The 16,438-nt window shown below is 34.5% G+C and overlaps 1 protein-coding gene and 1 long non-coding RNA gene across 3 annotated transcripts; one reads left to right on the plus strand and one right to left on the minus strand.

The window, feature by feature from the left end:
- Positions 1-659: 659 nt before the first annotated feature.
- LOC117127140 lies at positions 660-6,794 on the minus strand. Its single transcript, XR_004449943.1, has 2 exons — positions 5,306-6,794; positions 660-5,234 (listed from the first exon to the last, which is right to left on the minus strand). It is a non-coding gene; the product is annotated as an uncharacterized LOC117127140 (long non-coding RNA).
- Positions 6,795-9,004: 2,210 nt separating this feature from the next.
- LOC103832807 (homeobox-leucine zipper protein ATHB-15) lies at positions 9,005-14,186 on the plus strand. 2 transcript variants are annotated; one of them, XM_009108899.2, is made up of 16 exons: positions 9,005-10,509; positions 10,587-10,746; positions 10,829-10,929; positions 11,001-11,091; positions 11,219-11,314; positions 11,398-11,742; positions 11,824-11,898; positions 11,970-12,082; positions 12,160-12,349; positions 12,428-12,604; positions 12,676-12,756; positions 12,819-12,953; positions 13,027-13,358; positions 13,433-13,538; positions 13,609-13,758; positions 13,839-14,186. In XM_009108899.2, exons 1-16 carry the CDS (start codon positions 10,301-10,303, stop codon positions 13,983-13,985), a joined length of 2,508 nt encoding a protein of 835 aa, XP_009107147.1. In that variant the 5' UTR covers positions 9,005-10,300; the 3' UTR covers positions 13,986-14,186. The 2 variants fall into 2 exon arrangements, with proteins under 2 accessions (XP_009107147.1, XP_009107148.1); XM_009108900.2 differs by having other exon boundaries at positions 9,188-10,509; positions 13,030-13,358.
- The last annotated feature ends 2,252 nt before the right edge of the window (positions 14,187-16,438 follow it).

Raw genomic sequence — 16,438 nt, forward strand, 5'->3', positions numbered from 1 at the left:
AGAAATAGATATGGAGTTTCTTGATTGTAGAAGCACCAGAAAGATTTATTGGGCTTCTTTAGAAAGCAGTGGCTGCAGTGCAGGGGGTTCTTTGTTTAGTAAAGGAAATCCTATGAACAACTACAGAAGCAATAGATATGGGAACTTCTGCATGTGTGTATAGGATTGTTCTCACATTTTAGCCAGAGATATCCAAAGATTCCAGTGATTGACGAGTCACATATGCATAATACTTGCATTGCCTTTGATTTGATGAGCATAAACATGGCGGATTTGCAAGTGCTTCCTAGGGTTCTAACATATTTCAAGACTTTGTTTAGAGATGAGATGGTTGAGGAGGATGTAGATGATGTCACGTATATGAGTTGAAGGAAGAAGCTTTTTTGATGGATGATTCATTAAACATTGCAATAGATTGTGAACTTTTACTTCTTAGTTTGTTTGTTCAATGTTTTAGGTTTTAGAGGATTATGATAGTATTGTCGTCTTCTGCTTGGAAGAAAATCAAGATGTACATGAAACTTGAAAATAAATGTTTTTGAAATTTGCGCACTATAGTTTTGACTTCAATTGCAATAGTTTTACAAGTAACTTCACTTCAACTTTTAGTTTACCCCTTTATCACCAGTGGAACATTTGAAGACCGATGGAAAAAAGAGTAATGGAACAAAACCAACAGGGTATACTATATCCGATCTCCATATGTAGAAAAAAAGCATCAGAAGTTTAACTGACGATTAAAATAAAAACGCAGAGAGTACTATTTTAGGATTAAGAGCAACACGATATAGGACCATGCATGCACTCTTCTTCGTCTAGTTCCTTACTAATTATTCTTCTTAATTAGTCTCTTTCGAGAGAGGCTCTTCTGAAGTTCTGTTCCTGGTGGCGTCTTCCTTTTCTTGACCTGTGTTAAGTGGATCGACAAGGGAAGCCTCTGTTGGAACTATTTTTTGAACATTATGAATAATGTATTCATATGTCAAAAAATAAATTTTATTTGAATGAGAAATGGAGATCAAATGTTATGATTTGAGAAACTTGTATAAAGTAACAAATACACACATTGGATATTTGAACTTGGATTTGGGTTTTTTGATTTGTTAGTTGGACTTCATGTTCATTGACTTAATCTTATAAACCAAATATATGTTGATCTTTTATATTGATAAAATATAAAAAAGAAATCTATTTTAAAGTATATTATTTTGTTTGAATTGGTCAAAACAATAATAATTTTACTCTTTAATTTCTTGGTCAAAATGTGAAATAAATTCACATAATAATGACAAGAATTAAAAACTTCATTAGTGCACCATGGAGGTTTCATTTTTGTGTTGAAAAATGAAACTTGTGCTTCTCATTATTTTCTATATAAAGGCTTGTGAGCCATTTAGAAAAACACACATTCATACAATCAAGAAACATTTCTCCACTCAGAATAGTTATGATAGTATTTTTTTAATTTTGAGTCTGAGAGTACATCACAGAAATAGGTTCGATAGATTCTGTTTTTCGGTGATGGTAAACAGAAACAATGCTGCAGTTGTATCTTGGAAATCTGAACGCCATAAAACCGTCACACTACGGGGCGTTTAAAGATTTAAGGAAAGAGATTAACTATCTCGACTCTGCAATTCTTCTTTATTTTTATATTTTGGTATTGAAATTTTAGTTTATGTTCTTATTATTCTTTACAAATATCAGTTGTCTTATGGTAGTAAAATAAGGTTTCTACACTCTTAAATCTTTAAATATTGTTTATGCTTTTGCACTAACAATACTCATATTTGTTAAAAGTTCTTGTTCTTTTAAGAACAGGTTAAAAGATGCTCGAATCGGATCTGCTGAATTATTTCAAAATAATCTCTCTGCGACTTAGAGACAATCGGTTACTAGTATTAATCGTGTTCAGTCATCTTTAGTGTTCGCATCTGATTATCAATTGAATAACTGAATATTGCTTGTTTCTTTTTGGTGTTGACTGAGTGTCTAATCTGCAGGGAATTAATTTTTTTTTAAAGATTGTTTCCAGTTGCAGCTTATTAGTTAATCCGTGTGTTTAACTTTTGTCTTTAGCAAGCATGATCATCGTTCATAGTATTGACCATGTTTGATGCTCTAATGTTTTGCAATTTCTTTTAATTGCTTTAAAGGTTTATATTTAAGAGCTTTCCCTTTAGTATCTTAATAAATTGTCAAAATGTTGTTTTTTAAGTTGGTCAAATAAGTGTTAATGCTTTGACTTGTTTGATTTGATTATCAAGACTGAATAACGGGTTTGTTCTATTGCTACAGATTTTCTCTTTATGGTGTAACTTAATTATTAAGCGCACATGGATGACCATGAAAGAAGAAAAATGATTTAAGTACAAAGTATGGTAAAATGTACCAATATTCTGGTTCTTAAGGGATCATATTATATGAATGGAAATGAATTTTTGTGAGTCGACGTTCCAAATTAAGTTTGAAAGAGGTCTGCCACATATAAATCATTTGCCATAGGAAATAAAATGTTTGTTGATATTGATCAAAAACATTTATATTTCATCAATGCTTAAATGCAATTTGTAAAAAGATTGACAATGCAAAAACAATGAGAATTTTCAGACCAACATGACTAAAACTGACATGTGTATTGTAGTTTTTAAAGTCAATATGGTTGAGAATAATCATATAAAATTGGTTTTGATGGCAAAAATAATATCTTTTAATGATATGTATATTTTCTATAAAAAAAGAAGAAGAAGCAAAATATGTATTTGGAAAAGATCCAAAACATACAAGTTAGATTTATAAATCAACTTGAGAGAACTATGAAAATAGTTGTATGTAAAATGTGATTTCTGAGAATGAAATACATCAAAAAGAAAATTTTAACATTTAAATCTAAAAGAGTTGTAGATTAATTTTCTAAACTCTTAAGAGATGTTAAATGTAAATAATATGCATAATTTTGAGTTATCTCAAGAAATGTGGGGGAATTTTGCATACCATATAAAGTTTGAACTTAGTGATAGTTATCACAATATAATTTTTTTTTTAAAGAAAAAAAACTAGTGTCATACACTAAGCTTTGTGTATAATGATTAATTGTATCTTGAATAAAAGATGACAAAAATCATTAGACAATTGATCTCGACTAATCTCAGGAAATTATGTTCACTGTGATGGCAACCTAGGATCCTTTAATTAAAGGTGTGTCATGAGATCAAGTTGTTATATCATCTAAAGGAATGGGTAGCCTGTGAATTAAGATGAAGTTTGGCGGTAACTCTACCTAACTGACTGGAGATCCCAAGAAATAGGTTCAAGGAGACAACTAAGTCAAACTAAATCTGCCCAAAGCACTGTAAGACTTCGGTCTATACCCAGTTCCTATGATGATTAAACAGTGCTACATGTAAGGATTATAGGATAAGCATTTGCTTTTAATGATTTGTGTCCATAGCTTTGAGATATGAATGGAGTAGTACATGATACTCCTCTAAACAAAGTTAATGGCAAATCACCTTGTGAGTGTGAAATGGGGCCGTTTCTAGGAGAATGAAGGAAATACTATATTCTCCAAGTTCACTCATGATTAACCAAGACTGTTCACGGCCAAAATGAACACAATAGAGAACTTAGTTCTGTGAGAGAATGAAGCTGTGTTATAGCTATTGTCTAGGTTTACACCAAAGCCCGGGAGGTTCAAGACATCATGGCCACCTCCTGGCCGAGTAAATCCGATAGCTATTAACAATGACTGGTTCAAGGCTGAAAAATTGCTACCAACTCATCATGCAGTGGATTTTTCGTTTGTACTCTCAAAAGTCCTTAGTTAGGTCTTGTCGAGTCTTGTCTAGGAAGTTGAGTCTTGTCTAGAAACTATGTCGAGTCGTCTAGTGTATAGAGTCATTTCTATTCATGTGGGGGATTGTTGGAACTATTTTTTGAACATTATGAATAATGTATTCATATGTCAAAAAAGAAATTTTATTTGAATGAGAAATGGAGGTCTAATGTGTGTGATTTGAGAAACTTGTATAAAGTAGCAAATACACACATTGGATATTTGAACTTGAATTTGGGTTTTGTGATTTGTTAGTTGGACTTCATGTTCATTGACTTAATCTTATAAACCAAATATATGTTGATCTTTTATATTGATAAAATATAAAAAAGAAATCCATTTTAAAGTATATTATTTTGTTTGAATTGGTCAAAACAATAATAATTTTACTCTTTAATTTCTTGGTCAAAATGTGAAATAAATTCACATAATAATGACAAGAATTAAAAACTTCATTAGTGCACCATGGATGTTTCATTTTTGTGTTGAAAAATGAAACTTGTGCTTCTCATTATTTTCTATATAAAGGCTTGTGAGCCATTTAGAAAAACACACATTCATACAATCAAGAAACATTTCTCCACTCAGAATAGTTATGATAGTATTTTTTTAATTTTGAGTCTGAGAGTACATCACAGAAATAGGTTCGATAGATTCTGTTTTTCGGTGATGGTAAACAGAAACAATGCTGCAGTTGTATCTTGGGAATCTGAGCGCCATAAAACCATCACACTACGGGCGTTTAAAGATTTAAGGAAAGAGATTAACTATCTCGACTCTGCAATTCTTCTTTATTTTTATATTTTGGTATTGAAATTTTAGTTTATGTTCTTATTATTCTTTACAAATATCAGTTGTCCTATGGTAGTAAAATAAGGTTCCTACAGCCTCTGTCACATGAGAGACACTTGCGGCGGCGGCGGCCTGCTCAGCCAACACATAAAAAAAAAGAAAAGATGGGAGTCAAATTTTGATACCAAGATGTTATCTTACAATAAAAAAATGTAATGATACTAGTTGTGACTAGGAGGGAGGCAAGGGTGCTTACTTTGTGTTCATCACTTTCCAAGTGGAGCTTCCTATTAGCATCGTTGTAATATGGATACTCGCAAAGTGTGCAAGTATTGTCAGGATAATTGTAAATGTAGTAAAAAGGAACCACACTGAGAAGCAACTGCTAACCAAACCGAAATTATTATCATACTATTGGTTAGCAAATGTAAATGATACAAAGCTGAGAGTAGGAGGAGGCATACCTCCTTTTTGTGTTGTCTACTCTTAAGATGGCTGATGAAAACATCAAAGCTCGAGAAATGAAACGTGCATACTCGGCAAAAAAAGGGCATTTCATACTCAAGTATCCTGCTCCGTATCTTAAGAGGAGTCTCTTCACAAGTCTCTGTGGACCCATTAAAAAACACTGACTAGTTCAGAAATAGCTTATACGGTTATTTCGTTCGAAAAAGTTACCTTCAAGTAAGTCTTTCCAGAGCCACTTTTCGGAAGAACAATCATCTTTAGTTGATAGTGGCTCAGGACCTGGATATGCACGAAGCCAACTGAATCCCGCCCAGGCTGATCTGTAAGTATACCATGATTCATCACCGGATATGAGAAATACTGTAGATGGATGTCCAGGTTCAATACGCCAAGTTCTCAAAAGGCGGATAAATTCAACCCCACTTGGAAAATACGGATGAGTCTATGCAGGGCCGGCTCTGGGCTAAAGCCCATAAAGCAAAGGCTTTGGGCGCCAAAGAATATAAAATATTTAGGGGCACTATTTATCAGATGCTTCGCCTTGGTCTAGTGACCTTGGAGGCTTGTCTTTCTTCCTACTGCTGTCGGGTTCGACACCAGCGTCCCTCTCTTTTTTTTTATTGTTAATAAAAACTTTCCTTTTTTATATATACTAAGGATTTTGTTACTTTTTCTAGCATCATTAGTTTTCTTTTCTTGACTGAACATTTCTACTTTCTTTTCTTATGTGTTACAGTCAATGGTATATTACTAGATAAGAAATTTATTTAAAACTAATCTACTTTATCAAGGCATTTTTCCCAGTTTTTCTTATCTATCTATGTCGGTTAATATTTGCTAGAATAAATGTATGAACAAGAAATATTATAATAATTAACTTGAATTATAGATTGTTCATATTCCACAATAAAATTGTGATTGGTTATAGTAGGAATAGATGCATTTTTATTATTTCTTATTTTATTCTTTTCTAAAGTTTTTGAATTTTTTTGAAATTCAAACACCTAAAATTATCATAGGTTCTATAATATTCAACGAAACTCTATGAAATCTCAATTAAAATTTATAAAGTGAAATTGATGTTAAAGTGATTTATAATATGTTTTGCTCTATTTTATAAATTTATATTTTTTTGTTTTAAGAATTTGTAAGAAAGTTATCAAAAAATAAAATTAACAAAGTGAAACTGTAAACATAAAGAGAACAAACTTACGAGATGAGTTGCAGATAATGTTTCGATGTTTTTATTTTAAAAACTTGTTTTAATAATATTTGGTATTATTGTGGTTATATGTTTAAAATATAGTAAAATTTAATTATGGTTAAACGGCAGCATTTTTGTTGTCTGCTTTAGGCTCCACACGAGTCCGGACCGGCACTGAGTCTATGCATTAATTAATTATGATAGAAAAAAAAGAGAGATTAACCAACCGAAGGGGGTGTGTTTAAAACGGATTCCAGAGGAAGAGATCTCTTCCAAGAGGCTACGAGAGATGTATTTTAGGTTGCCTATGCAATAGATGACCACTGGATGAGGACCCATCAATTTGAACAACGCCGCTTCTATACTCGGACGGACATGACGAGGGTCGTAACCTTCGGGAACCGGACACGTGTTGATGTCCCACCACACCCCCGTCGTCGGCTTCGACTCATATTCTGTCATATCAATTCAGAAGACTGGGGAGAGCGAGAGAGAGAGAGAGAGAGAGAGAGAGAGAGAGAGAGAGAGAGAGAGAGAGAGAGAGAGAGAGAGAGAGAGAGAGAGAGAGAGAGAGAGAGAGAGAGAGAGAGATCTACAGACGCAAGTACTCGATCGGTTTAGGGTTTCCTTTAAAACATTTATACATACATACAGAAAACTTGGAGGCAAAGGCAACTTTGAGAATATCTACACTAAACTTATGGGCCTATCTCATGGGCTTGCTAGTCGTTGTTATTTTTTTTTAGGAAAATCGCCAAAAGAGAACAAAAAAACAAAGTTGTTGTCCCCTTGGTATAAAACCAACATGAAATTGTCTCAATAGTATAATTTTTTTCATAATCTCAAAACTAACTCTATATTTAATCTAACTAAACACAATTTAAAAGTTAATTTGATTTTTTTTTGAAAACTTAATGGAAAAAAGGAAAAAAAACATTTGAAAGGCAATCGAAAACAATAAAAGAAAAAGGCTATAGATATGCATCATAGAGAACAAGAGTTTGTGAGAAGAATCAAAAGAAAAAATATGGAAAAACCATAGATTGATGAAGAAGAGAAGGGAGAATCATTTTTTTTTTAATTTTTTCAAGTAAAATCGACCATAACACGTTTTAGAAAGTTAGAATATTTTTAGGAGATTTTTAGAATATTTCCTTAACTGAACTTTCATTAATTTTCGCAAAAAATCAGGTATTCTTATCCGTAGAAGACGACTTCTAAAAGTTTAGAAGAATGATAAAAATTCTGAATACACTTTCTACTTTGAGTAGACGTAAGAGTACATTGTAGAAAACACATTCCCCGAAATTTAGAATACTTTATAAAAATAGAAGATGCATTCGGAAGGAAAGTGGATACCTTTACGATTAGTAGAATGCGCATTCCTCTTTTTTAGAAATTTAGTAAATAGTAAAATGGGCGTTCTAAAAAAAGTAGATGAACGTATTTATTTTAGAAATCGTTTTCTACTATACCATTTTTCGTAGAAGACGCATTCTATTTTTAGTAGAACGTATTTTAAAAATCTTATTTACCAAGTTTTTGAACAAAAGAAAATTACCAGCTTGTGTATATGGATGTTTTACTAATTGTTTATATTTTTAATAATTATTTTGATTAACAAAATTATTTATTTCATTAGCTTTCAGAAATACAAAGGGTATAAAGGAGAAAAAAATGGACAAAATTGGTTTTATACCAAAGAGACAACAACCTTGTTTTTTTGTTCTCTTTTAGCAATTTTCCCTTTTTTTTTTTGTTGCTATTCTATAAGTACGAATGAGAAGATGCATAATAATACTTGCAGTGCTTTTGATTTGATGAGTATAAACACGGAGGATTTGCAAGTGCTCCCTCAAGGTTTACCATATTTTCAAAACTTTGTTTAGAGATGAGATGGTTGAGGAGGATGTAGATGATGTCCCCGTTGATGAGCTAAAGAAAGCAGATTTGTGATGCATGATTCATTAAACAGTGCAATAGGTTGTTAACTTTTACTTGTTAGTTTGTTCATTTTTTTAAGTATTATAGGATGACGACAGCGTTGTTGCCTTGTGCTTGGAAGAGCAGTTTTGAAAAATGTTTATGCAATTTGCATTAGTTTAACAAGTAACTTCAATTACATATATGGGCAGTACTGCCACAGTTTATGCCATAGCTACAATCTTCGTAGCTCCTTGGAATCTTCTAAAAACCAAGAAAATAACATAAGCTCTTACTGAGCAGCTTATGTACTTCCATCTACAATGAAACCGAGTGTGCTCCACGCAATACACCTCATGTTTGCAACTAGCCTGCGTGATATTGATTATTTAAATGTGCTGAAGTTAAAGGTCCAAAGGTTTTGTCTGGAATACAATCAATTCCACGTTTGTATCAGTCCATACCACGCAGCAAAATGGGAAACTTGGAAAAAAAGTAGACAATTTCATCATGATTCAACGATGAAATGGTATGCCTACTAACCTTTTGTACACAATACATAAATGTATAACCTTTCGCAGAAACAATATTCTCTATTTTCCAAATAACCTTTTGTACACAATACATAAATGTATAATTTTTATAAAAAAAAACTAATTTCCAATAATTGTGAATTAATAATTATTCAAGAAAATCAAAATATTGCTGATAAATATATTCTGTATCTAAAATTTGGTGTTATTAACTAAATGTAAAATATTTAATTTTAAAAATCAGCAAAAAGCCAAAAAGTGATAGAAAGATTATAAATCAGAAATATCTGGATAAATTTAATAAATTTGGGTAACTTTCATAATTAAGAAAAGGGAGGGAGTATTTGAAATGGAATTGACAAACAAAATGAAAATTCGAAATGGAAATAAAAGAGAGAAATGTAAGTAGCTTCAGCTTTAAGACGGAGAGGCATGCAAAGAAAGGTCATGATGCTGTCTCTGTTTCCCTACGCAGACCTCTCTCCCACGCCCTTTGGTATTATTATACGAGCTTCTATAAGTTCTCACCATTCCCCCATCGCGGCTTTGTTATTAACCTCCGTTCAGTACTTTTATTACACTTACGCCACTCTCCTACTTTCCTCCTAACAACTAGTGATTGGTCGTGTAATGAATTTGACAACAAATACATTTGTCTATAGACTATAGTTTACTGTTACTTACTGTATGTGTTTTTAGCCAGTTCTTGTAAACCATTTGATTGTGTTGGGCTATGAGATGTACCTAGATATGAACACGTCCGAAACCGAAAAATCGAACTGTATGGAACCGAATAATCAAACCGTACCATATCAAAATAACCGAATTTCATAAATAATCGCATATATTTTATCCAGAAACCTAAATAACCGAAACAAGCCAAACCAAATATTGTAAATAACTGAACGGTTCATAAATATCCAGAACAGAAAAAATCGAAAAACAATATACTTGAAACCGAATCGAAAACCAAACCGTCAAAGCTTGGTTGTAGCAATAAGAAACAATCAGAAAACTAAAAAAAAAGGATGCCAACGAAAAAAGTTAATTCACAAACGCAACACACCACTATCAAATCATTATTTACATAAAAATAAAAAATAACAATTAAATATCGAAAAAGCTAAAAAAAAATTCAAAGTTGTCATGAATAAGCAGAGGAAAAAAATAAAAACAGAGCAAACAGTAGTCGGTGGTAGCTCCATGATTCCTTCTCTACATACTTTCTACGTCTCTCTCTTTCTTTCCTCCTTTGATTAAAATTTTTCCGATGAGAGCACCTCGGAGATGGAGAATATGGGTTTGAGAACTGATTTTCGAGTTTCTAACGGCTGAGTCAACTCGGTGATTGATTCTTTCTTCGGTGTTTGCAAAAGTGGAAAGATCTTCTTTTTATTCTTCTTCGGTGTTTGGTCTTTAAAACTAGTAGAAAGGAGTAGTCTTGTCTTGTACCCTTTAGAGATCACATGAGATGGATGAGCATTAAGTGAGTATCTTTAGGTTTTTAGATTTGGTAGTGGAACTTCTTCTTCAAGCTTGTGCTTGATGGCGATGTCTTACAAGGATGGGAAGATGGGATGCATGGACAATGGGAAGTATGTGAGGTACACACCTGAGCAAGTTGAAGCACTTGAGAGGCTTTACCATGACTGTCCTAAACCGAGCTCTATTCGCCGTCAGCAGTTGATCAGAGAGTGTCCTATTCTCTCCAACATTGAGCCTAAACAGATCAAAGTATGGTTTCAGAACCGAAGGTAATGATCATGCTAACACTCCTTATAATGCAGTTTTAGGGATTCTTTGATTAAAATCTTTTTTTATAAAAATTCAGATGCAGAGAGAAGCAAAGGAAAGAGGCTTCACGGCTTCAAGCTGTGAATAGGAAGCTGACGGCGATGAACAAGCTGTTGATGGAGGAGAATGATAGGTTGCAGAAGCAAGTGTCACAGCTGGTTCATGAAAACAGCTACTTCCGTCAACACACTCCCAATGTGAGAATCCTCTCTCTTTAATGCATTTCTTAAAAAAAAAGAGTTCCATATTGATTTTTTTTTTTTAATCTTTTGGTTACAGCCAACCCTTCCAGCTAAAGACACAAGCTGTGAATCGGTGGTGACGAGTGGTCAGCACCAATTAGCATCACAGAATCCTCCAAGAGATGCTAGTCCTGCAGGGTTAGTGCTTTAGTGGGAACATGTTACTCTCTTAGTTACATTATATTTCTGAATTAAATTTTGTTTTGTAGACTTTTGTCCATTGCAGAAGAAACTTTAGCAGAGTTTATTTCAAAGGCAACTGGAACCGCTGTTGAGTGGGTTCAGATGCCTGGAATGAAGGTATGCCCCTTGATCCACTTCCTCTAGTTTTCTTTCTGATTATTGCATATTGTAACAATCATTGTTATTTCAAAAATAAATAAATAAACTTCTCTGTAACGGTTTGTTTTGTACATATATGTAACAGCCTGGTCCGGATTCCATTGGAATCATTGCTATTTCTCACGGTTGCGCTGGTGTGGCAGCGCGCGCCTGTGGCCTAGTGGGTCTTGAGCCTACAAGGGTACGTGTAGAGATAGAATCATTCCCTATGCAACCTTCTACTACTACTACCTTACAAGATTGATTTCTTTTATCTTTTGCCAGGTCGCAGAGATCGTCAAGGATCGGCCTTCGTGGTTCCGCGAATGCCGAGCTGTTGATGTTATGAACGTGTTGCCAACAGCCAATGGTGGAACCATTGAGCTGCTTTATATGCAGCTCTATGCGCCAACTACGTTGGCTCCACCGCGCGACTTCTGGCTGTTGCGTTATACATCTGTTTTAGAAGATGGAAGCCTTGTGGTGTGCGAGAGGTCTCTTAAGTGCGGTCCTAGTATGCCACCGGTTCAACATTTTGTTAGAGCAGAGATGCTTCCCAGTGGGTACTTGATACGTCCTTGTGATGGTGGTGGCTCCATTATACACATTGTGGATCATATGGATTTGGAGGTAACAATCTTCTCTCTGCTCCAATATCTATGATGTTTCAATACATTGGAGCTAATGTTAAAAAGCTTGACGGTTAAATAGGCTTGTAGTGTGCCTGAGGTCTTGCGCCCTCTCTACGAGTCACCCAAAGTACTTGCACAGAAGACTACAATGGCAGTAAGTGAACTTAAAACATTGCATTCTAATGTTTTGAACTATTGTACTCAATGATGTATTTTTCTCCAAAGGCGCTGCGCCAACTCAAACAAATAGCTCAAGAGAGTTCTCAGACTAACAGTAGTGTCAATGGCTGGGGACGGCGTCCTGCTGCCTTGCGAGCTTTAAGTCAAAGGCTAAGCAGGTTTTGATATTCATAACTATTTGCCTTTTCTAGGATACTATATTTTTTATTTAATACATTTGTTTTTTTTCTTACAGAGGATTCAATGAGGCTGTTAATGGTTTCACCGATGAAGGATGGTCGGTGATAGGAGATAGCATGGATGATGTTACAATCACTGTGAACTCTTCTCCAGACAAGCTGATGGGTTTGAACCTTACGTTTTCCAATGGCTTTGCTCCTGTTAGCAATGTGGTTTTATGCGCAAAAGCCTCCATGCTTTTACAGGTCAGTGCAGTTATTGATCTATTTATGTTTTGTTTCAACACTTTTTCTTACTCTTCTTTTTTTTTCTTGCAATTTTAGAATGTTCCTCCGGCGATCCTACTTAGGTTTCTGAGGGAGCACAGATCAGAATGGGCTGACAACAACATTGATGCATATCTGGCAGCAGCTGTTAAAGTGGGGCCTTGTAGTGCCAGAGTTGGAGGATTCGGAGGCCAGGTTATACTTCCACTTGCTCATACTATTGAGCATGAAGAGGTCAGTTTCAAGTTTCTTTTGCACCTTTTGATTGTTTTCTTTTTATAATGGTTGGTGTGTTTCCTTGTTAGTTTATGGAAGTCATCAAGTTGGAAGGTCTTGGCCAGTCCCCTGAAGATGCAATCGTTCCAAGAGATATCTTCCTTCTACAAGTAAGTACTTTAGATTGTGTTATTAATGTGGATCACTAATAACATATGCTTCTTGTGATTAGCTTTGTAGCGGCATGGATGAAAACGCTCTTGGAACGTGTGCTGAACTTATATTTGCACCCATTGATGCTTCTTTTGCTGATGATGCACCTCTGCTTCCTTCTGGTTTTCGCATTATCCCTCTTGATTCCACAAAGGTTAGAGCACATAATGTTTTCCATTTTCTTGTTTGGTTCAGACTCTTAAAAGCTTTTCTTGAACCTTAAAAAGCAGGAAGCATCTAGTCCAAACCGAACCTTGGATCTTGCTTCAGCACTTGAAATTGGTCCAGCTGGAACAACAAAAGCCTCAACTGATCAATCAGGAAACTCCACATGTGCAAGATCTGTGATGACAATAGCATTTGAGTTTGGTATCGAGAGCCATATGCAAGAACATGTAGCATCCATGGCTAGGAACTATGTTCGAGGTATCATAGCATCAGTTCAGAGAGTTGCATTGGCGCTTTCTCCTTCTCACATCAGCTCACAAGTCGGTCTACGCACTCCTTTGGGTACTCCTGAAGCCCAAACACTTGCTCGTTGGATCTGCCAGAGTTACAGGTATATATATATGGTCTAAGTTTTGCACCAAGTCAACAAGGATGATTCTTTTTTTTTTTTTCTGTTTATATTAGGTGCTACATGGGCGTTGAGCTACTTAACTTGAACAGCGAAGGCAATGAATCTATTCTCAAGAACCTTTGGCATCATACGGATGCTATCATCTGCTGCTCAATGAAGGTACTAACTCAAATATCAAGCACATGAATGTTTTATTCACTGATCCTTTTATAACCTTTTTTTTGTTTAGGCCATGCCTGTCTTCACGTTTGCAAACCAGGCAGGACTTGACATGCTTGAGACTACATTGGTTTCTCTTCAAGATATCACTCTAGAGAAGATATTTGATGACAGTGGAAGAAAGACTCTGTGCTCTGAGTTCCCACAGATTATGCAACAGGTTTTCACAACGTTCTGATATGATTTTTGTAGTAGATTGATACAGCTTTTTATTTGTCTTACTGGGATGTTTTGGTTTAGGGTTTTGGGAGTCTTCAAGGTGGGATATGTATCTCAAGCATGGGGAGACCAGTTTCATATGAGAGAGCTGTTGCTTGGAAAGTACTCAACGAAGAAGAGAATACTCATTGTATCTGCTTTGTGTTCATCAACTGGTCTTTTGTTTGAGATTTATGTGTACTTTTGAATAATCTGTTTTCAATTTCCAGAGGAACCTTTTGCCTCGTGGTTGTTATTGCAAGACAGGCTATGTTACTGTTTTTGATGTTTGTTGGGAAACACATTAACAGTATTTTGTTTGAAAACTCAAGACATACTTTGCTTTTAAATGATTATTTGTGATGATGGTGATCCTTTCCTTTTCTCTGATTATTAGTGCATTTAGCTTTCCAAAATTTCTATTCAATTTCTTTTCAAAAGATTTGCAGTGTTATGGCAATCATTACACTCAAGAATGAATTGGTGTTCAGGATAAAGTTGAGATGCAAACCGGAAATTTGAATGTTTAGGATAATGCTGAAATTTAAACAGAAATATTCTACAAAATTTGAAAAAAAAAATTTACTAAACTAAAATCTGTTTACAACGGGTTAGTTTTCGTACCAAACCATTTTAACCAGAATAATAACCAACCTGAACCCAATATCCTAGTCAAATTTATCGTACCGTGTGTTATAAATTTGTGAGGTGTAGCTCAGAAACCGGAAGTAAAGTTGTATGGCTCATTGTGTATGTTTTTTGGTGGATTTTCTTAATCAAGAGCTCACAGTGCTTCACAATCTTCTCTCTTGGGTCAGACTGGTAATGGTTTTAGTTTTAAGATTTTTACTCTCGAATGAAAGCTTTGAATTTTTAGGCTTTGGCTCTAGAATTAAGCCTAAAAATTAAAACTTTGGAAAGTACATAAAATTGGCCGTAGGAATTTGTCTTTCTACATACACACAAACTTAAATATTTAAAATGGCTGTAAACTTATAAAAATTAAGAAAGCATAATTGGTTTAGATTTAGGATTATAGACATAATTATTGTTGCGGACAACATCTACATCAACAACCAATGTTTTTAAACCCGATCAACAAAGTCTTTAGTAATATGGATATGAATTCCATGGATACCCTTAAACTTGCAGAAACATAATCAACACTCTGGACAGAAGCACAAGTGCCGAACACAGAGAGGGCAGTAACTCAGATGGTGGCCGCGTCCTTACCGTCGATCCCAGACCAATAGTGTTTTACAGATGGTTCTTGGAAAGAAAATGATCGTTTTTCGGGACAAGGTTGGTATAGTACTCTACAAGATTTTGATGCCCTGATGGGAGCACGTAATGTTAGGCCTAGCCTATCACCACTACATGCAGAGGTGGAAGCGCTAGTATTGGCAATGGAATGTATGAGGAACTTACTTCAATATCAGATCACTTTTGCAACGGATTGTTCTCCATTGGTAAAGATGGTGTCGAAACCAGAAGAATGGCCAGCTTTTCAAAGTTATTTGGAAGATATCAAGAACCTGAAAGAAAGTTTTCTTAGCTCAGAAATCGTTCATGTATCAAGGACGCAAAATACAAAGGCGAATACCCTAGCACACAGTGTCAGGAAACATTCGTCTTTCGTCGTCCACATGGATGCGGAGCCCCCAATTTGGTATTCAGAGTTAGTATGAGTCTGTTTTAAGTTGATGACAAAAAAACCCGATCCAAATACTGAACCGGACAAATTTTCGGGTCACTGAGTTATTGGAATCACCGCGGACGAACCACAAATTTGTCAATTTACTCGTTTTAATATATAATTATATATCACTTATTGCAAAATATAAAAGAAATCTAACATTTCTTTTAAAATATAGAAAAGTACTCAATTTTTGTTTCTTTATTTAAAATTTTCATTTCTCATACAAAATATTTTAAAATAATTTAAACTATACTATGTTTGTAAATCATCAAGATTGTAAAAGATTGTCGATAACATTCACTTTATTATCCCAAGTGGCATAGTAAAATCTTCATAAAAGTAAAAATAAAAAGTAAAATGGTTGAGTTGATACGTATACATAAAAGAATCAGAAAGTTCAACAAAATTGGAAGAGATACATAGTATATGCGGCATCAAAGGAAGAAAATATGTTAACGAGAAAACTAAAGAGGTAAAAACTAAACTTTTAATTTGAAATAAAAAACAGATTTTAATGACGTAATTTTTTTTAAAAACTTTTAAGTAAAAATAAATAAAAATCACTCACTGTTACAGTCAATGTTTTATCGGGTTTAAAGAAAAAAACAAATATTTTTTAAAATCCAAATCAGATTACTTATCGATCTGTTCGACCGCGAGTTTGGATCGGGTATAAAAACGCTGGCAAAACCAACCATGCTCATTATTTATAGATACACATTTCATGCTTCTTTTCCGGCATGAGCTCGCTTTTAGCTTGTGTAACATTTCTCTCCACCAGAAATCCTGCCTCTTACAGTCTCTTTCGATCATAAACCTGAGACATACATAATAAAATGATACTTTTCCCCATGTTTCTTTTCTTGTTATACCGTTGGAAGGTAAATTATCTCAATGAGATCAATCGATTGCGTCAGGACAACTGCAAATGTTTTGAAGATTT

Source organism: Brassica rapa, chromosome A08, assembly GCF_000309985.2.
Source record: "Brassica rapa cultivar Chiifu-401-42 chromosome A08, CAAS_Brap_v3.01, whole genome shotgun sequence".
NCBI classification, from domain to species: domain Eukaryota; kingdom Viridiplantae; phylum Streptophyta; class Magnoliopsida; order Brassicales; family Brassicaceae; genus Brassica; species Brassica rapa.

Bases quoted from the DNA above. Each gene is read 5' to 3' on its own strand.
- LOC103832807 (XM_009108899.2), top strand. From the start codon at position 10,301: ATGGCGATGTCTTACAAGGATGGGAAGATGGGATGCATGGACAATGGG. The intron at 11,899-11,969 runs GTAAGTGAACTT...TTTTCTCCAAAG, and splicing joins CACAGAAGACTACAATGGCA to GCGCTGCGCCAACTCAAACA. The intron at 13,539-13,608 runs GTACTAACTCAA...TTTTTTGTTTAG, and splicing joins TCATCTGCTGCTCAATGAAG to GCCATGCCTGTCTTCACGTT.